This window comes from Sceloporus occidentalis, unplaced genomic scaffold, assembly GCF_023333645.1.
Source record: "Sceloporus occidentalis isolate IW3139 unplaced genomic scaffold, rSceOcc1.0.p SCAF_2, whole genome shotgun sequence".
Lineage (NCBI taxonomy): Eukaryota > Metazoa > Chordata > Lepidosauria > Squamata > Phrynosomatidae > Sceloporus > Sceloporus occidentalis.
The window spans coordinates 193658077-193679680 of NW_028316982.1; the positions used below are offsets into that span (position 1 = coordinate 193658077).

The window sequence follows — 21604 nt, forward strand, 5'->3', positions numbered from 1 at the left end:
CTACACAATGCAAATGTGGCAATTCATGACAGGCTTAATTAGGTAACATGAAAATCACAACATTCTTTTTTAAAAGCTTGAGGCTTTAAAAGGTGTGAAAATAAAGTTAAAGAGGGACCAGATACCTCTGTTTTTTAAAGACATAACTACATATAGGTAGATTTCTCTTATTATTAATACAGTGGGCCCTCCTTATATACGGACTTGCCATCTGCAGATTTGAGCATCCATGGATGGCAAGCCTGTGGGGTGGAGCAGAGAAGAAAGAGGAGGAGAAAGGGGCGACATGACAGGAGGAGGAGGAAGGCGCAGCATGAGGAAAAGGAGGAAGAAGATGGCGTGGCACAAGGAAGAGGAAAGTGCAGCACAAGGTAGGAGGAGGAGGGAGGCAAGGCAGGGGGAAGAGGAAGGTGTGGTGCAGCATGAGGTGGAAGGAGGAGGAAGAGTGAAGGGCGAAGGGAAAGAGGTGGAGAAGAAGGGAGGGAAAAGGTGGCAGGGGTGAGAGGAGGAGGAGGAAGCGGCTCCTCCAAATTGCCATTGTCTTCAATGGTGGTGTAGCCATGTGCCAGTGTCACCACTAAAGTAAATGGAACTTGAGCAGCTGTGAGCCGGAACAGATCCCCCATGGATACCGAGGGCCCACTGTATTGTTATAAAATTTGAAGGGGCGTGGAACAAAACAATAATTTTGAGCCATCTCTTATACTAAAAACAAAGGCCCAGCTCCATAGGAATTGTTAGGAGATTTAGTTACCTTCTGAAGAAAGCAAATATCCTTTCATTCTCTAGTTCAGTTTGCACACTGCTTATGCAGTGGGTCCTGAGTATCCAATGCAGTTTGGTTCTAGGATCCCCACCCCCATGGGTACCAAAATCCATGGATGCTTCAGTCTGTTTAAATATAGTGGCAAAGTAAAATAGTTCCCTTATATAAAATGGCAAAATCAAGGTTTGCTTTTTGAAAAATATATATTTTTGGAAGATTTTGAAGCCATGGATGCTTGAATTTGTGGGTAAACAATCCATAGATACAGAGGGCCAACTGTATCTACAGAGTTGGATCCAGAGATTTTGTGACCTGAATTTTTTGCTGATTCCCATACAGCCTCTGCTCTGCCATCTACTTTGAAATATTGGAGAATGCAGGACAGAGGGAAGAATTGTGAAAATTGCCTTCTCCTCCCTCCAGCTAGCATGTCTGCTAAATCTCTTGCATTTCAAAACCATAATTTATATTAAACTGAATGGGGGAAGCAACATTAGTGGCTCCAGGTCATCTGCATTGTTTTTGGAGCAGAATTAACTTCCACTCATACTGAAGGGACTTGTGCCTCACCTGCAGCATTCCTAGTTGCAATCTGTAAAAGTAATTGGCTGCAGTAGGGGTCGATAAGATCAGCAGCCTTCGTTTCTCATAAAATTGGTCCAAAAGGGCTGCTGCTGTTCTCACTCCAACATTAATGTTCATGGCTGAAATTACAAACAAAAAAATTATATTAAGATTTGTTTTCACATGAGAATAATTGCCAATCAAACATAGAACTTTATTGCTGTAAAGTACCTGCTCTACCAGAAGTAGTACAGAAGTAAATTCTAAAATGCAGTCTCTCATCTTGAGAGTGTCTCCACACTTAGCTCTATAAGAGAAGTTTAATACTAGAGGCATAAGTGTTTTTCCACATCAATTTTGTTTGTGTTTTAAACACATACACAGTTTTCAAGGAGTTCCTTTAACAAGGGGAAACTAGCGCAGGAGCAGGCCTTTGATAAATTTAATGGATCTCAATTGCCCATTCAAGAGTAAGAGCAAAATATTTTGATATACAATAGGGACAACTCACAATAATATACTCATGCTTAGAAAATCTATTGTCTTCTCCTCCCATACTAATGTGAGGATTGCAACTAAAGTCAGAAATGACAAGACAAACTGAAGAAAATGGCAGATGACACCTTTGTTTTTGGTAATCCAACAGTACAGACATTTCAGCCCAGCAAATCTTGGCTTGACTACAGTACTGTCTACTGTTGAACTTAGGCTCCTCAAGTTGAAAGCTATTAATAACAGTATGTAAATTCTTGGTGTACACATGCTGGTAAATATCTTGGATTTAGTGACCAGAATAGGGGAAAGAAGTATGCCTCAATCTTTTCATTTACAAACTGTAACATTCTTACAGATGCTAAATGGTATTTAGTTTACAACATTTGCCAGTATTTATGATATAGCAGGAGAATGTAGGTGGTTGCTTGGTAATTAATTTTTATCAAGAAAGAATGATCAATCAATAGAATAAGAATAATGAAGTGCAAATAAATTCCAAGTTACAGCAAAAAATCTATACATAATGGATCTAGTCCAGACAACCAGACAACCACTGATCACAGTATACAAAGAAAGCAGTTTATTTTATCTCCAAGCAGAGTTCTAAAGCCAAAACAGGCACTACAGGACTAGAGTGCAAACTTCTTTTAAATCTGGAAAGGGTTTAAAAAACAGCTTGCAATGGGAAATGGGAAACTGCCCCATTTGTGGAATTTCCCATGAGATTCTGTGGCTTGGTATCATTGAATGAGAAGACAGACAGCTTGACTTTGACACCATATGCTTCCCTTTTACTGACATTATTCCTTAATTCATGCAATTATTCATTACTCACGTACGTGTACAAGTTGGCTCCGTTCCTGACCAGCCCAAATTGTACTGGCAAACTCTTGCTGGGCTTCCTTGCATGTCGTACCCGCCAATGCAGGAAAATTCACAGGTTGCTCCATAATTATTGCCATCACCAGAACATTTTATGTAGCCATTTTCTGGAGCATTCAGTTTTCCACAGCGCCTGACTTTAAAGACAAAATAACAGGGGCTGTTCAGCAAGAAAGAAACAAATACACGTTTATTATCATATTTCAAAATGACCTGCACCCTTTGATTTATAATTTAATATACATAGGGTAGGATCTAACAGAGATCTTCTGCATGCAGACAGTGTAATTCAGCAGAATCAGAAAGGAAGCAATCCCTCCCAACTGCAGCCCCCTGTGACCAGCTCTGGAAGGCTAACAAAACCCCTGGAGTGACTTTCCAGGTAGAGCAAAGGGCTGCATGAAAAGGTATGAAATTTATTTTGTGTCTAGAGATGCAAAATGTCTGAAAAATTTAAAGCCGGCAAGGCAAAACTCTTGATTTTTTCCTCTGGGAAAAATATGGAATTTTGGTTAAGAATTGAAAAGCTATGAAACCTTTTACATACTGAAATTTGCTTTTGTACTTTAAGAGCATAAAATTTATTACAGGTTGAGTCTCCTGGATCTGAAAAGTCTGGGACCAGAAGTATTTTGGATTATTTTGGAGTTTGGAATATTTGCATATACAATAATGAGTTATCCTGGAGATGGGAACCCAAGTCTAAATATAAAATTCATTTGAGTTTCATACATACTTTATACACATATAGCCTGAAGGTATTTTAAACATATGTTTAAAATAATTGTGTGCATGAAGCAAAGTTTGTGTGCATTGAACCATCAGATAACAAAGGCATCAGTATCTCAGCCACCCATCTAGACAATTATGAATTTTGGAAAATTTCAGATTTCTGGATAAGGAAGACTTAAACTGTAGGCATAAATTTGTTTGGCATAAAATTATCATGCTGGCTTTATTAAAACTACAGTTTAGTCAGACAATAATTCCAAACCACTTTTCCTTTATATAAAATTGTTAATTTTTTGTAACAAAATTCCCATATATACATTGTCTTGTGAAACAAGAAATGAATGACCAACAACCCTAGCTTATGGAGATCCAGTATGAAATCTGAGAGCAAGGGTGGCACATCTTGTGACATATGGCAAATATGTACCTGCAAAAACCATTTGTGAAATTTGAGCAAGAACAACAACAAAAACCAAGCAAGAAGGAAAGAATATCATCTCTGGAATCCACTAGAGCAGTGTAGGGAAAAGCAGCACCCCAAGCCATTTTTGTCCCAGAGTCATCCAACATTCAAAAAAGGTTTTGGCCAGAATGTCCCCCAACATCCTCTAGGGTGCATTTTGAATCATTTTGCCATGCCATTGGTACTGCAGGCAGTCTAGGTCCATGGGAAGCCTTTTTTCTCATAAGTAATGACCCAGAAATTGACCTCCCAATCACTTCCCTTTTAAAAAAAAAAACAATCCTGGGCTTGAGGGAAGGAGTGGTGACTCCCCAAGCACTCTGGGTACAAAGAAAGATATAGCAGGCACATAGGCTGCAGTGCAATTCAATATTCAGCTCCATTTGCCATTCAGTCATTGGCCTGTATATTCTGTGTGACCTGTAAAGGTCATTAAAAAAAAACACAGCCCTGCCACAAACACCAAAATGGATGGTCTGTTAATGGGGATACACCTTAGTAGAACTTACAATCCACCGGTGCCCCTTGCAGACACTTCTTACTCTTCTGTCTTGAGACACTGAAAAACAGCTTGCTAAATCTTCTTAAGGATTCAGCAAAGGTAAACAGTGGCATGTCACTTTAAACATTTGTGTGACACAGAGCTGTAAACACTAGCATGCTTAAAACAACTAAGAATCTTTACTAATCTAAGGCCATGTGTGTGTACAATCTAAAATTGCCTGACAGTTGCCACTTCCATGGTGTTCAATTTTCAGGAAATATGCAGCTAGGATTTAAGTTCAATGCCTGTGCTTTTTCCAGATGTTCTTACCTTTGACTTTAACCAAGAATTTGCAAGTTCCTTTATTCCCAGCTCTGTCAAATACAGTGTACTGGATTTTGTGATCTCCTTCTGAAAAATGTGATCCTGGTGGATGTCCTTTCAGAATAACACTAAAAATAAAGAAAAGACAGACTACTTAGTGGGACAGAGCCTTTTAAGAGAACACACACCTAAATGGTTAGTGCTCAAACTGATCATGGTTACACAATTTACTCTTTTCCAAAACCATCCCATTGGCAGTCATATATAACCAAGAACAAGTATTGATGTTATTGAAGTTAATCTGGGACCTACTCCTAGTTCACAAATTCCCTTGTATCCAGATTTATTTTGCCTTTATTTAGGACAGACAAGGAATAAATGCAACATAAACCTGCTGGTGTATATTTACCACAGGGGTCGGATACATATTAAATGTGCTTCCAGCCCCTATGCATTGACCATGGGATGTAGAAAGACTTATGCTGGATCAGGCCAATTGTCTATCTAGTCAAGAATTCTGCTCACACAAGAGATCTAATTATTCACTAATTTTCTTCTTGAAGAGAGCAAGTAAGTTTACAATTTTCCTCTTGCTGAGAGAACATCTTTGAAAGCTATGCAGCCTAATTGCTGTTTCCTGCACAGAAAATGCTGTTTTATATGCAAAACCACCTTGTTCAAAATTTGTGAAGAATAAGTCTCCAACTCCAGCATTTTCTGTACTGGAAGTAACATTTTCTACCAAGAAAATAACATTTCTGTGCTGTTCAGAAAATGCTATTTTCTACACAAAACAACCACATGCAAATTTAGGTAGAAAAAGTTCTTAACTACAAAGATTCTTGTCAGTTCAGTTTTTTTGTCAGGGGCTCTCATCACTTGAAGAACATGTTTGTTTGTTTGTTTTTAACCATTTTTTACTATTCTTCCCAACCAAAAAGTTGCTTATGGAAAGCTCCCAAATGGGACATGAGTACAACCATACCCTCTTAATAGTTTACTGTAATTTAACCTCTTCACTCACTCTGTCAAAATGCCATCAGCGGTGTCCCGTCCCTCTGGGGTATCCCAAAACACACGGGCTGTCAATTTATTGGGCTCTGCTATTTTCTCCTTTATACTTGGACACTGAATTCTAGGAGGCTCTGTGTCTATAAATACATACACACAAACATTACTGTTTATTATTGTCAAACCACTAGAAACTTACTTAAATTTGGCTAGTTAAAATCACCAAATTGGAAAGTGATAGATTAGTTGTTTGAAGGTAGTCTGGGATTAAGGGCAACATCTCAGAAAACAGCCCTGAAATGCTCATACACAAGCTAATTTCTGTTTTCCTGTTTTGTTCTTCTATTTTAGCTGCATACACAGTTGTAAACTATGCTGATCTCTAAAACAATCACCATTTCACCAGTTCTTTCGAGAAGAAGCTCTTGTTGCTGTTTATTGATTTATTCTAATTGTTAAATCACTTTCTTTTCTAGAAACTATCTTTTTATAAATATTTCCTTCAGACATTTAAAATTTCATATCTAAATTCTAGTAATTTATTCCCCAACTTTTTTTTTCTTAAACAGTGAAAAGGGAACAAAAGTAGACAGAAATTGAACTCTTTGTAAAGGTGTTTACAGACGACAGCACCTGCCAAATTGAACTGTATTAAAATACGTCATACAGCAGGAAGAACTGCATGGGGTGTTTTGGTTTGCTTTTTCATGAATAAATGTGTGCTATGTGTTTTCATTTCTATGTTTGGTGGCACAAATGAGAGAGTTTTTGAAGAATTTTAAAATTTTAAAAGAAAGTTCACATTATGGAGTTGTTTGGGAAAACAGGTGTGCTGGACAGGATGACAGAAGTGTTTTGAACATTAGCATGACTAGAGGATCAAGAAATGAAGCAGGAGAGCAACTGATAGAGTTGACAATAATCTATTCATAGTTAAAACTTTGTACATACAACCAGAGAGGAGACTGTACACAAGAACACCACTGGAAGGCCAAAAAAAAAAAAAAATGAGATCGACTACTAATTGAAAACAATGGATGGAGAAGCTCTATTCTTGTGGCAAAAATGAAACCAGGCATGGACTGCAGCACAGATAATGAACTATTAATATCAAAAATTTTAAAAAAGCTAAAGAAGAAAACTAAACCAACCAATTTACTGAAAAATGATCAGAAGAACATCCCGGCTGAATGTAAAAAGAATGTGAAAAATAGATTTAATCCATTAAACCTAACTGACCTAACTGAACCAGATGAACTATGAACAGAAGCCAGGGACATAGTTAAGGAGCAATACCAAAAAAATGTTACCTATATCTAAAAAGAAAGAGAAGACTCAGTGGGTAACAGATGAAACACTTCAAAAAGTAAAGGGCAGGCGAGAGACAAAATAAAAGAGGGACAGGAATAGAGACAGACCCATGAATACTTCTGTTCAATAATTACTGTGTAAGGATAAAGAGAAGTACTATAGTAATCATTTCAGAAAGACGGAAGCTCACAATAAAAAGACTAGCAAAGACTTAGAACAATTACTGTTCTAAAGAAAGTCAAAAAAGAAAGTGCTAAAGCAGGCTTACTGTTGAACAGTAGGGGATTATCACACCTGAGTATTACCATGCTTAAATCGCCGGTGAAACACTCCAGAAGCCTGGAGGTGTGATAGCCGGACACACTTTTGAAGGGTCACTGACGCGTCCCCTCTCCTCTCCCATTGACAAAGCATTTGCAGAGTAGCCATTTCTCCAATAATGGGAGCTTCTATTAGGAAGAAATGGCTGCTCTGCGAATGCTTTGCTGATGGAAGAGGGGACATTTCAGTGTCGCTTCAGAAGCGCGACCGGCTATCACACCTTCGTGCTTCTGGAGCATTTTGCCAGCGATTTAAGCATGGTAAACCTCTGTGTGATAATCCTATAAGAAAACAAATACAGTGACCACAGAGGATTTACATTTTTTCAATGTAGATGATCAGAAAATTTAAATACAGTGGTCCCTTGGCTTACGCAGGGGATCCATTCCGGACCCCCCCCCCCCATGTAAGCCAAATAACGTGTAAGTTCAAGTCCCATTCGATTGAATGGGATTTGTGCTCACGGGCATGCACACTATTCATTCTCCCATTGTGCGGCTTCCACGTAGGCTGGAAGCCGCGTATGGGTGCCAGCCTATAGCACGGGCGCACTGTAATTAAAGATTTCCCCTACCTAGGATCAATCACTGATCAGAATGGGGATTACAATCAAGAAATAAAAAGAAGACTAGGACTGGGAAGGGCGGCTATGAAAGAACTATACAAAATCCTGAGGTGCAAAAATACACAAACATTAAAGTTAAGATTGTTCATGCCATTGTATTTCCCATTACTATGGATGGAGGGATGGTAAATAAAACTGATAGAAAGAAAATAAACTCTTTTGAGATCTGCTGGAGAAGAGTTCTGCAGATATCATGGATGGCTAAAAAGACAAACAAATGATTCCTAGAACATATCAGGCCTGAACTCTTCCTAGAAGACAAGATGACTAAACTGAACCTGTCATAGTTCAGTCACAGCATGAGAAGGCATGACACATTAGAAAAGACAACAATGCTAGGAAAGGAAAAGCAAGAGGAGGAGAGGAAGACCACATACTAGATGACAGATTTAATCAAACAGGATGCATCCCAGAGTCTGCAGGACCTGAGTCTGTAGGATTTGTTAAGGATAGGGTGTCTCAGTGATGTCTCACTCACAGAGTCACCATGAGTCAAGGTCAACTTGAAGGTAGTTAACAACAACAATGACTAGAGGCAACTTCAGCTGGACATGTCTAAACATTTTGCATGGATTTTGGCATATATATGTGACTTTGATCTGTTAACTTTTTTTCTATAGTCAAGTACTGTCTCTTGCTGTGTGACAGATTTCCCATATCACTATATAATAAAGAGCCCCAGGCAAAAGCAAATTCTTAAAATACTGTCAGCAGGTATTACTTATTGTAAGAACTACATTTTCAGTTGTCAGCATGTAACGTGTAAAGTGACCTGAAAGGCTACAGTACATGATTACGCTGCTCCTTGAGTTATATTTAAAGAAAATCTTTGCACCATGGTACTTAAGGCAAACAAATCATCCGATGTGTTTTCCATAAACAGAAGCTAGTGATTCTACATATTACTGCAGTGCGTCTCAATGAAGATTGAGAAAAAGGCATGCAAAATTACAGGTTTTGCTGGTGCAAATCTGGTTGAGGCACTTGTTTTAGAATTAAAGGAAGAACCATGGGAACAAGCAGTTCCTGTGGATATAGTATATCTTGATTTCAGTAAGGCTTTTGACAGGGTTTCCCATGACATTCTTTTAAACAGGCTCGTGAAATGTGGGACAGACAACATAACTTACATGGATTTGTAATTGGTTGACCATCCGAACCCAAAGAGTGCTCAACAATGGCTCCTTTTCATCCTGGAGAGAAGTGACCAGCGGGGTCCCACAGGGGTCTGTCCTGGGACTAGTGCTATTCAATATCTTTATCAATGACTTGGATGACAGAATTGGGGGCATACTTATCAAATTTGCAGATGACACCAAATTAGGAGGAGTAGCTAATACCCCAGAGGTCAGGATCAAATTTCAAAATGACCTTAATAGATTAGAAAGCTGGGCCAAAGCTAACAAAATGAATTCCATTTAAATGAAATGCAGAGATATAGGATGGGTGACACCTGGCTGAAGGAGACTACGTGTGAAAGAGATCTGCAAGTCCAAGTAGACCACAAATTGAACATGAGTCAACAGTGCAATGCAGCAGTTAACAAGGCCAATGCGATTTTAGGCTGCATCAAGAGAAGTATAGTGTCTAGATAGTGCCACTCTATTCTGCCCTGGTCAGGTCCCACCTGGAATATTGTGTCCAGTTCTGGGCACCACAATTCAAAAAGGATGTTGAGAAACTGGAGTGTGCCCAAAGGAGGGTGACTAAAATGGTGAGGGGTCTGGAAACCATGCCCTATGAGGAACGACTTAGGGAGCTGGAGATGTTTAGCCAGGAGAAGAGAAGGTTGAGAGGTGATATGATAGCCCTGTTTAAATACTTGAAGGGATGTCATATTGAGGAGGGAGCAAGCTTGTTTTCTGCTGCTCCAGAGAACAGGACCCGGAGCAATGGATACAAGCTGCAGGAAAAGAGATTCCACCTCAACATTAGGAGGAACTTCTTGACAGTAAGGGCTGTTCGACAGTGGAACACACTTCCTCAGAGTGTAGTGGAGTCTCCTTGCTTAGAGGTCTTCAAACAGAGGCTGGATGGCCATCTGTCAGGGATGCTTTGATTGAGATTTCCTGCATGGCAGGGGGTTGGACTGGATGGCCCTTGCAGTCTCTTCCAACTCTACGATTCTATGATTCCTGTGAGTAATGAAGTTAGGTTCATAAATCCAAGTCCCCAGTGTTTAAGACATGATCTAATTAAAAAGGGAAGAGAGGGTTTTTTTCTAAAACATTCAGCATTTCCTATAATTGCCAGAATCTCATGTGAAGCATCAAAGAACCATGGTTTCCACAGTATACTACGAATGTTTGATGCATTAAGACAACAACCTTGCGTTACTATAGGAACTGCATCCCCAGACACTCACGGATCAGTGAACTTGTCTTGCTGGACAAGAGTGCTTTAAACCACTTTAACTGCATAAAGACAATCACTAGATAAACACAACTCCCATCTCTCTCTCTGTTAATTTGTAATAACATAGTGGAGGGGTGGCAGTCTGTGAAATCATATGAAACTGAATTTTCCTCAGCTGGGATTTCTTCCTTGAAGCAATGGAGAGTCTCCATGCAAACAGGAACCTCTTCTTAAGGGAAACTGAATTCTTGATTTTTGCCCATCCTGATAATTAACAGTTATCTGGAAGGGAAACCCAAAGGAGTTTTATTAAGGAGCAGAAACATGACCATCCCTTTAAGTCATCTGGTACTATTCCTTCTTACAAGGAGGCTTCAACCATCTCTTGAACCCACCCAGTTAATCCCTTCCAGAAAACTGTTGATTATCAGGATGGGCAAAAATTAAGAATTCAAGTTCCCTTAAGCACTCTGTCCACAACCTCATGGTGACAGGAGTCATGCATCATCTGAAATTGATTCCATACAACCTGATTAGACAAGGATCTCAACACGTCTACTGTAAAGATGAGAATGATGTGGTTAGGATCAGTGTGAACATGAGCAATTTTATGCTCAAAATAGCCCACAAACATGCCACAACCTTCCTCCTCAATGCCACTTAAGTCGGATTTTAACAACTTACTTGCCATCCAAAAAAATTATTTTCAATGCGAACCAAAAGAGGTAGAAAAGTACAAATGTTTTGCTGCTAATATTGTCACAAAGTAGTTACTATAAAATGCTTTCATATTTGTGTTCAGTCATACTCTGTTATGCACCATCTGCATTGCAGTCATTATCATATCTCTTTCACATCCTAAATATCCTCAAGTAAATCTGGCCATTGGTTGGGTTTCATGGTGCCAGAAAGGATGGCTGAGACTCCTTAATGTAAATTGTTCATAATCCTTCCCATTCTCCCTTTGTTTTCCCTCCAAATGTAATGGGGCATTGTTTTAATTCTATACTTACCAACACAAGAAGCTGGTCTTCCACTCCAAACTTTGTTATCCATACACTGTACTATTCGGTCTCCTTTTAACTGGTATCCAGGTGAACAATAATACTCACATCTGGAGTTATAATATGCACCATCTAAGCATTTGAACCCTCCATTAGGGGGCATCAGAAGGGTTGGGCAACGTTTTTCTAGAAGGAAACCAACATCATATTATTGAAGACATTGTGGAGAGACTGCACATAGTGCAATCTAGGCCAGAGAAACTGTTTTGAAAATGCATTTCTTTGCCTAAAGATACTTTTATATGTCAGTGTGATTTCTCACCAGTTCCAAAAATATGTGTTTGCAAGAAACAACTGTGCAAATGCCTATCAATATATTAACTGATAGAAGTCTCGCAAAGAAAAAGATTAGTAGGGAGTTGCTTTCTAGCAGCTATCCCTAATTTGCTTCTCTCTTGTACTTTGCTTAACAAACCTGTCTTCGAGCACAATTTGAGTGTGAGGGATTTTCTGTTTAATCAATATGGTGAGGTTTATAAAAGAAAAAAAAGAGCCTTTATCTCCCTCCCCCCAAACTAGAAATAAGTGTCCCTCAACACACAAAATTAAGTTAGTTTATAAGCTCCCTGCAGGGCTTTAAGCTGCACATTTTTATAATTGTCCCTCCTTTGAGGAAAACACACATTTAGGCTTTTATTGAAAGATAAGGAGTACAAAAGAAGAAAGTTCCTCTCCTGCAGATGTCTGCCTCCCGTCTCAATCTTTGGAAGGTCAGGTGTGGGCCTCCAGAGCTGTGGGTAATGAAATGTGGGGTTCACTTTGGCCATTGCATCAGATAACAATTTCAACAAAGCTAATCTCTTTTTTTTAACCACTCCATTTCCCTGGGTGGATCTATTTACCATAGCCTATAGGAGGTGGCTTGTTTGACTCATCTTGATCTGGCAGGCCTTGCAGGCACCTTATCAAGGTGTGTCTTGTTTGCTCCTGTCCTATATTTAGGACAAACTCTGATCTGGATTAATCTGGGGCAGTGGCATGTGGAAGATCTTACCTTGGGGTAGAGGACAATCTTTGGTGATTTACACACAGAAATTAAAAATTTGTATATAAGACTACATAAATAAACTGAGTTAAATAATTTCAGTGGAGAAGAAATATTACTTTTGCCTGCATATTAAAATGCAAACAGGGACTAGAAGGCCAAAACCAAGTGAAATGAAGAGATTTTCTATATGAACCACTCACGTTTGCATAAAACTTTCCCAGACCAGTGCTTGTCTGACTGACACATGAGCTGCTGAGGACCATGCAGTTCATAGCCTTTCTGACAACGAATGTCGCATTTTGTACCCAAGACATTTTTGTAGTACCCTCCATGAGGGCTTCTGCAACTTGCATAGCCATATTTCACCTTGATAGGAGAGCACCATGGTGTATCTGATAAAAAGGAAGAGAAACAGGCATACATTAGAAGAAAAATTAATTAAATGTATAAAGCAAATAAATTTAATTGTGGGGTTGGATTGAAGTTTATTGAGAATATAAAATTACACAGAAGAATTGAATGTTGCAAGAACATGGGTCTCCCCTCTCCAAAGTTGCTACAGCAAAGGCAAGTTGTTTTGTGTGTGTGAACTGTAAATTGCATTTTGTATTCAGTTTTGCACTTGAATCTTGAACCTTAAAAATCAAAGAAATAATTGCCACTGGAGTGATGGGATGAAGGCTCTCTGCTTACTTTACTGTTTGTTGATTAAGTCTGCCACCATGTGGACAGTAAGAAAGATTAGCAGTCCCCCAATCAAAAACAGAAAGCTAACAATTCAAACCTACTGTGAATGAAAAGGATGCAGTCCTGTACTCACATTTCATTGAATTCAATGGGATTTATTTCAGAGTAAAGATAGAATAATAGTATCATACAGCTGGAAAAGACCAGCTTCCTGCCATGCAGGAATACACTATTTATTTATTTGAAGTATTTACACCCCGCTCTTCAGCCAAAAGGATCTCAGTGGCTTACAAATTTTAAAATTTGACATTTTCCTGCCCTTAGGCTTACAATCTAAAAAGACAGGACACACAAGGAAAAGGGAATGGCAATGGGGAAGGGGAATAAGCAGATCTTCTCTCCCTCTGAGGCCTTGACCATGGTAGATGGACTGGAGGGAGGATCCTTTTTCTTACTCTGGGCTAAGTCTGATGGAGCTGGGTTGCCCTTATCTCCCTCTGAGGTTGGATGATGGTGGATAGAGGGAGGGCAGCCTTCTTTTTTTGGCTAGGCTTGGTGGAGCGGGCCTGACCTTCTCTCCTTCGGAGGCTGGATGATGGTGATCAAAGCCCTCCTGAAAGATGACCATTCAGTTGCTGTTTAAAAAATATCAAAGGAGGAGACCCCACCACAATCCGAGGAAGTATATTCCATTGCCGAACAGCTCTTATCATCAGGATGTTCTCCATATTGTTTAGGTAGAATCTCTTTTCCTGTAGTTTGAATCCATTGTTCCATATTCTAGTCTCTGGAGCAGCAGAAAGCATGCTCCATCCTCAATATGACATCCCTTCAAATATTTCATGTCATGTCTCAACCTTCTCTTCCCCAGACTAAACACACCCACCTACCTAAGCTACTTCTCACAGGGCATGATTTCCAAACCTTTCACCATTTTGGTCACTCTCTTCTGGACACATTCCAGCTTGTCTGCATCTTTCTTGAATTGTGATGCCCAGAACTGGGCATTATGCCAGGTAAGGTCTGACCAAAGCAGAACAGAGTGGCAATATTACTTCCCTTGATTTAGACACTATATTTCTATTGATGCAACCTAGAATCTCTTTTTTAGCTGCTGCATCACACTGTTAATTCATATTCAACTTGTGGTCTACTAGGACTCCTTGATCCCTCTCACATGTACTAGTGTCAAGCCAGGTGTCTCCCATCCTATATCTATGCATTTCACTCCCCCCCCTCCCCCCGCTCAGTGTAGTACCTCACATTTTTCTCCAGTTGAAATTTATTTTGTTAGTTTTGGCCCAGCTCTCTAATCTGTCAAAGTCATTTTGAAATCTGGGATATTAGCTACTCCTCCTAATTTGTTGTCATCTTCAAATTTGATAAGCATGCCCCCTATTTCATCATCCAAGTTAATGGTAAAGATGTTGAATAGCACTGAGCCCAGGACAGAAATCTGTGGCACCCTGCTAGTCACTTCTCTCCAGAATGAAGAGGAGTAATTGTTGAGTACTCTTTGGGTTCGGCCAGCCAACAATTATAAATCCACCTGTCACATTGTCTAGCCCACATTTTACTAGCTTGTTTGCAAGAATATCATGGGGGACCTTGTCAAAGGCCTTACTGAAATCAAGATATGCTGCATCCACCTGTCTAGCCTCTTCAGTTACTCTCTTATTTCACAGAATTTCCTGTAAAAGAAAGAATTTCACCAAGGCTATGTACTCTCTGATTTTTTTAAAAAAAAAACCCTCTCTGCAATTAACTCAAATCCTTTTCTTACAAAACGTTTGTTTATGCAATCTAAAATCTGCTGTTTTAATTGTTTCTGTTTAAAATTAAACACCTAAAATTTTAGGCCCATAGCCAAGTAGTAGTAATGTGATACGTGATTCTGGAAGTGCAACAGCAAACTTCTATGTCATATTTACTCAGTTGAATTTATGTGCTATTAATACAAATACAGTTCAAGCCATCACATTTATTGAAGATGCTGAGTAGCAAGATGCCACAGAAACACATTTTTAGAATATGTCCAATGTTACATTTAAAAGTAAGGCAGAGAAACAGGCACATAGGAGAAGTATGATGTTTTCAAGAGAGAATATGTACGTGAGAGATACAAAGTAGGAAGAGATTCTCCCATAGTTTGCAAACTGGATGTCTAACTGTGAGGTCATGGAAGTGGTATTACAATGAAATAGCCAAAATGTTAGCAAGAGTCCTCTAGTGTTTGGCTTAAATGCAAGTTTGCAAGTATAATCCTTCAGTTTTTGGACTGCAGTTCTCCCCAGTCACTTCCCAGTGGCTATGCTGGTTAGGGTTGATGAGAATCCATGTCCAATAATATTTGGAAAGCCACCTTGATTTATTAGGATTTACTCTGTATAAGTTCTGCACTTGCATAGTGGATTGGTGGAGTACTTATTAAAGGCCACTACAGGTACAAACATGGTTCTACTGGGTCAAGGGACAGTCAGGATCCATTCAATCAAGAATATATCTTGATTCCTGCTTATCTTAGGCACGGTACAGACTGGCAGGGAAATGCCGGCTCTTTGTACTGCGCAGCTGCACTGCAGCGCCCAAACTGCGCGGTGCAGCTGCGCAGTAAAAAAGAAGCCACCTAGAGCGGCTTCTTTTTTTGCGGTATCATAAAGGCTGCATTGCAGCCCTTACAATGCTGCTTCCTGTTGGAGACGTGTGGGCACTCAAATGCCCACACATCATTCATATGCCCCCCCCCCCCCGTGTGGGCAGTGCCACTCAAAAATGGCGCTGCCCGCATGTAGTAGGGCTCAGGAGCATGTGGTTGGTGCATTCTCCCAAGCCCTACTATCACTACCACAACGTGGCGTCCTGGCGGTCTGTACCAGGCCTTACTTATACAATTATACACACTTCCTGATATATTTTTTTAACATTTGAAAATTCAAATATATTGGATATCTTTCTCTGTACACATTTCTATTGTATCTCAAAACATAACAGAGTCAGACCCCCACATTTGTGGCTTTGACTTTTCTGGATTGTGTGTGTGAGTGTGTGTGTGTGTGTTATCTCCAGGAATCTTTGGAACTTCCAGTGCAACTTTGTTGGAAGTTGGCCATGGAGCACCTAGAGAGTCATGGAGAAACTTCTCTATGCATTTATAGGTCCTCCAGTGTTATTCTACAGTCAGCTTCTGGCAGATGTTGACTATAAAGTTGTGCTAGAGGACCTAGAAATTCCTAGAGAGGTATTCTCACAGGTAAAATTGTGCCCCTAACCCCAGCAAATGAGGAGGACCCACTGTACCATCTTCAACTGACAAGAGGCATGGAAAACAAATCTTACAGGAACACAAATGGCTGCATATGTGGAAGAGCTGTTTTAATCCTTGCACTACTGCACTGCATTGTGCAACTTCTTGTGCAAGTAAAACCAGAAGGACTATTCTAGCAGTCTTCTAAGAACATATGTTTTCCTTCTTTACATGGTTCTTTGGATCCACTACAGTTGTGTGAGCAGTACACCAGACATCTTACAGTACAGTGTCACCATGATATGAGGTATTCTGCTACAGTAAAAGATACTGGAGAATAAGGAAGATAAAGGCTACAGTGGGTCATACAAAGTACAGAAAACAAAATGTACAAAAACTTGTTGAAGAGTTTATGCAAACTGAATAATTCATTTGGATTTTTATATCACTTATATAATATTCTTCTGCTAAATCAGAATAAGCCCTTCCACCCAAAAAAGGTTTGATATGAACTAGCAGAAGGGCACCTATGAATCCAAATTACAAACTTAAAAGCAAACTAAAATACTGAAACCCACACCCTGAGTAGTTTTACTTATTACATATTTGAATTTGTCTACTTAAACTCAATATATGGAAACATAAAACTGGATCAAACATGTTTCTAATTTCTTATACTACAATCTTAGAAGCTCAGAATTCAGCTTTAGGCACAAGTAGTGCTGTCATTTCTGGGCCAAATCTCCCACTTCCACATAAGTTGCATAAATTAGAAGGATTTAATAACATGATGAGCAAGATCCGCACCAACCTCTCTGTATACTATCATATAGGCCATGTGTACTTTCCTAACCATGCCAAGGAAGCAGCAATTGTACACAATTCACAACCATTTGGAATGAACTTTACTCAATATACTGCTAAAGCAGAACTACAGGATCAAAGGGTGGGCGTACTCATATACAACACCAATTGTTTGGAAAGAGTCAGGAAATGACAGAATGTTAGCAAATGCTGTCCAACTGCTCCTGCTTCAAGTGTGAGATGCTGAACAAATGAAGAACCTTTGGTTTGTTTTTTGTGACATCTAAACACAGCATTCTGGCTTCTCTCTCCAACAGCAAGCCAAAGTAACATTTGGTTTTGGCTTATTTCTCAGGCTTGTCAAGGGAGAAAGAAGCCACAGTATCAGGAGTTCATTCAAACTGCACAATTATAGTGATATTTTCCACTTAAACTGCAATGGCAACATCCTATGCAATCCTGTGGTTTGTAATCTGATGGGGTACTAAAACTCTCTGGCAAAGAATTCTGGATACCTTTCCTTAAACAAAAATGATTCATCCTATGAAATCATTTGAAACCATCCTATGAAACCACTGAAAAGAGTTTCTTGGAGTGTGGTACATCCTGTACAGATAATACAAATCCATTACAGGTTGGGGGAACAATTAAACAAACATTGTTTTTGTTTGTTTAAACCATTTTTTACATTTTTAAAATTTCAACTAACACCCACATTTCAGGCATTTGGCTCTATATCTTTTTCTGCTCTCATTTTTTATCTCCTCAAAAGAGAGCCAAACAGGCCTTTCTTCCTTTCATTCATCTCACTGCATTGGTTCAAGCTCACTCAAATTAAGGCTACAAGGAACAAGATTATGGAATAATACTTTGCAATAGGCAAACTGGAAATCCACTACACAAGGGGATTCCCCAACTGCTGACTTTGGGTATTACATTGACAAGTTGACTCCTATATGTAGGTGTATAGCACTACACCAATATAGGGCTAAATCTGATAATTAAGCAGCAAAATACAATTTGAATGTTATGGCCACTTGCTTGAATAATAATTGTTCATTTAAAAAGTGCTCTTTTACAGCAAGTTGTTTTGGTTAAACGTATGTTAACTGAAGGATTTGTTTCGGAATGGCTTTCTTGCACTATAAAATAAAGTTATTAAAAAGAAGCAACTGGCAATGGATACTGGTCTAACAATGAACAACTGCCAAAAGACTGTTAAAGTTGAAATTCAAATAGATCTTGTTGTTCCAGTAAGAGGGTTGGAAAATAGTAATAAGGGCCAGGATTTAAAAGAAAAGAAAAATGATTTTTTTAAAATAAAAAAGGAGTTTTTTTAATTAAAGTAATTTAGTTTAAACCAGTGCTTCTCAATTATTTTCTGTCATGCCCCCCCCAGGAAGAGGAAAACATTTCGCGCCCCCCGCGCGACTGTAAATAGTATCATTTGTCTATAAAATTGTTATAAGTACACCTCTGCATAACAGAGCCTCGCGCCCCCCTTTACGGAGCCTCACGCCCCCCCTGGGGGGCCCGCCCCACTATTTGAGAAAGGCTGGTTTAAACCAAGGTATTTACCCAGTTAACAGAATCAGGGCCATCATCTTCTTTGGTTATGAGCACCATCACCCATTCTTTTTATGTCCAAGATAAGTTATTTCATATTTACATTTTAGACACTTATTTTTCTGAGTTTGTGGTATAGAAAATTTATATGATATTAATATAAGCACTTTAAAGAATATAGACGTCTGTCTCTCTCATTTATCAGTGCAGGGAAACATTTCACTTTTTGATTCACTGAACCAAATCTGTTTAGAATAGTTCCAAACACAGCCTTCTTAATAAAGGCTGTAAGATTGCACCTGCATATTTAGGTCTGCATTGATAGTAATTATTACACTTTCCATATGTGTTGGGTGAAGAGGACCATTACTTTAGAAAAAATAGTTTTTTTAAAAAAATCAAGCCTATATACTCCTATTTGAATAGTAGGTACGGATTCAGGTGCAGATCACAGACAACTTCTGTGTGAGGCTGTTGTTGTTATACGATTTATGAAAAAGAAAGCAGCATCTTATTTTTCAGTAGCATGAGCTAGCTGCTTGATTTCTGAAGTCAAAGAATTAGAAACTTCATGATGCAAAGCAACAGTGAGTAGTGCTTGGAGTACTGCTATGTAGCAGGAAAAAGAGGGACAAAATTCCAACACAAATGAAGCTGTGGTAATTCAAGCACACTTCTATTACAATCCACAGCAATCCCCATATTCTCTGAGTTGGGGATAAACCATGGATGGGGTAAATGCAGACTGCAAGCCACATGCAGCACCTAGGACTCTGATTTGCAGCCCCTAGACCCCTTCCCCAGAGATCTTCAAAGCCCTCAGCCCCCAACCACTTTAAATGAAGACTGAAATTTAAGCCAAAAATCCATACAAACTGCCAGAAAATGTGGGCTTCCTTTCTCCCCACAACCTCCTAGAAAAGCACAAAACTCAGCTGTTGTGGGCTAAATCCCAGCACCAGAAGTGGCATGACATCAATTCTGGTTCTGATGAAGTGGCTGTGGGAAGGGATAAGAGGAAATGGTTCAGGTGTGCTCAAAGTGGTGGTCCCCCACATCAGACAGACTGAGTAGCACTGGTATAAATTACAGGGTTCACAAACATACTACGTGGTATGCACTATATTTCATGAGCTTTTGGGTTATAACTTGTTCAAAAAACATATCATCCTCCTGCTTCCATTCTGAAAAGGCTCATTCTAATCCCTCCTCTCGAGCTGATGTGATGAGTGTGTGTGTGTGTGTGTATGTGAGAGTGTGTGAGAATTATAATTGATTCTCATTCCTACCAGGGACATTATGTATACTTCTATACAAAACTGGAATATGTGATGATGTGTGGGAGATTCTGATATGGCATTTCTAAGAGTATTAAACCAAGAAAGTATTAGCAAGTTAATGAAAATAACATGAGGACTTGTGCTGGTCTATGACCATAATAAAGATGAACTAAACTGAACATGGGAAGAGCTGTGAGTAAAAATGCCACATATGAATTGTACACAATTGTATTTTATAAGATGCAAAATATTAGAAGTGCTCTCAGTATTTTGTAGAAAGACAGGCAGTAAATGTGAACAAACAAATTTTGGTGCGGCATCATAGTATACGCAAATTGCACAACTACAGCTACTCACAGCATATAATAACAGAAATTGTGCAAAAAGTGGGCAGTACAGACATACCCCAAGGCGTCATGCTTGAAGCAGGAAAAGAAAAAAGCTCTCTTGGCAACAGATGATCCTCATTAGTATATAAGCAAAGCATTCACCTTTATATCTATTGCGTGCATACACATCTTCATCATCTTCTAGGGGCCAGTATCCTGATCCTACAATACAAAAGAAAAGAAAAACTGCAGCAAAAAAAGGAAATATAATACACTGTAAAAGCATAAGGAAAGCTCTTGCAAAAACAAGCAAAGATGAACTGGGATGTAAGAAACATCCCAAAGCAAAATAAATTATAAAAGAATTCATGTTTCTTAGAGTTTGCAGCAAAATTAATTTATAGTGAAATCAGTCAAATTGTGGATATAAAGATGTTAATACTGAACGCTTCTCAGTATATAATGGATCCAGGAATTCTACAATTCATCTTGTAAGTAAAATTCATTATACAAACTGAAATCTTGTAAGTCTCGAGAAAGATTTCACTATAAGATGGTTCAAGAGATGCAAGTGGATGCATCAGCCACCATAGCAATCAGCTGCAGAAGCAGAATTCAGATGTAACAACCATTCTAGATTGGCGTAACTCTGCTTAATCATGGATATTCAACACAAACTATGCAGCTAAAACGATTGTTACATCCATTTTATCACAATGCTATTCTGGCCAGTCAAAATAGCATCTTCTTTAATTACTAAAGATAAACAAATGTACAAAAAAATAGCTTACTAGGATAGGTTTAGAATACCTTAACAAGAACTTCCAACACCACCTTAAAAAGTCACAGACTTCACTTTGATTAAGCAATCATAATGCACTGATGAAAGCATTCTTTTCAATATTCATCTGAATATGGGCAAAACAATGAAACGGTGAAATAATAAAACCAAATCCTCCATATCACCACCCAGAATGTCCTTAACTGAAAGGATCAGTGTTTGTAGCTCCCCAACAGATTACTGATATCACTTGCCAGTCACCTGTCTGACAAGTATGAATGGGCAACATCAAAAGGTTTTTTTTGGGGGGGGGGGGCAAGTCTTCATATAAAGAATTTCATGTGCATCAAGATGTTCATAATCAGCATGCAAGGCACCATTGTACCAGACTATCATCAAATTCCATTGCCATATATCACTCAATAGAACAGTCATCTTAAAATGTGCCTAAGTACTTTGTGTCATCTCAGAAACATTCCTGGCATCCTATAGTATAATGGCTAACAATAGAGAAGCTACTCTCCATAT

General features: G+C 39.0%; 1 protein-coding gene across 4 annotated transcripts in view; it reads right to left on the reverse strand.

Annotated features, from left to right (window-relative positions):
- The window catches only part of SRPX (sushi repeat containing protein X-linked), a 49386-nt gene that overhangs the window by 2201 nt on the left and 25581 nt on the right, over nt 1–21604 (reverse strand). For 2 of the 4 annotated variants that reach the window (XM_089508081.1, XM_089508083.1), the window contains exons 2-8: nt 20458–20517; nt 12586–12777; nt 11347–11523; nt 5735–5861; nt 4717–4838; nt 2665–2844; nt 1337–1470 (exon numbers count right to left, since the gene is read on the reverse strand). In XM_089508081.1, the coding sequence (XP_089364207.1) occupies nt 1337–1470; nt 2665–2844; nt 4717–4838; nt 5735–5861; nt 11347–11523; nt 12586–12777; nt 20458–20517 (992 nt within the window). Of the gene's footprint in view, nt 1–1336; nt 1471–2664; nt 2845–4716; nt 4839–5734; nt 5862–11346; nt 11524–12585; nt 12778–20371; nt 20437–20457; nt 20518–21604 lie in introns of those variants that run through there. The other 2 variants (XM_089508084.1, XM_089508082.1) reach the window with 2 other exon arrangements.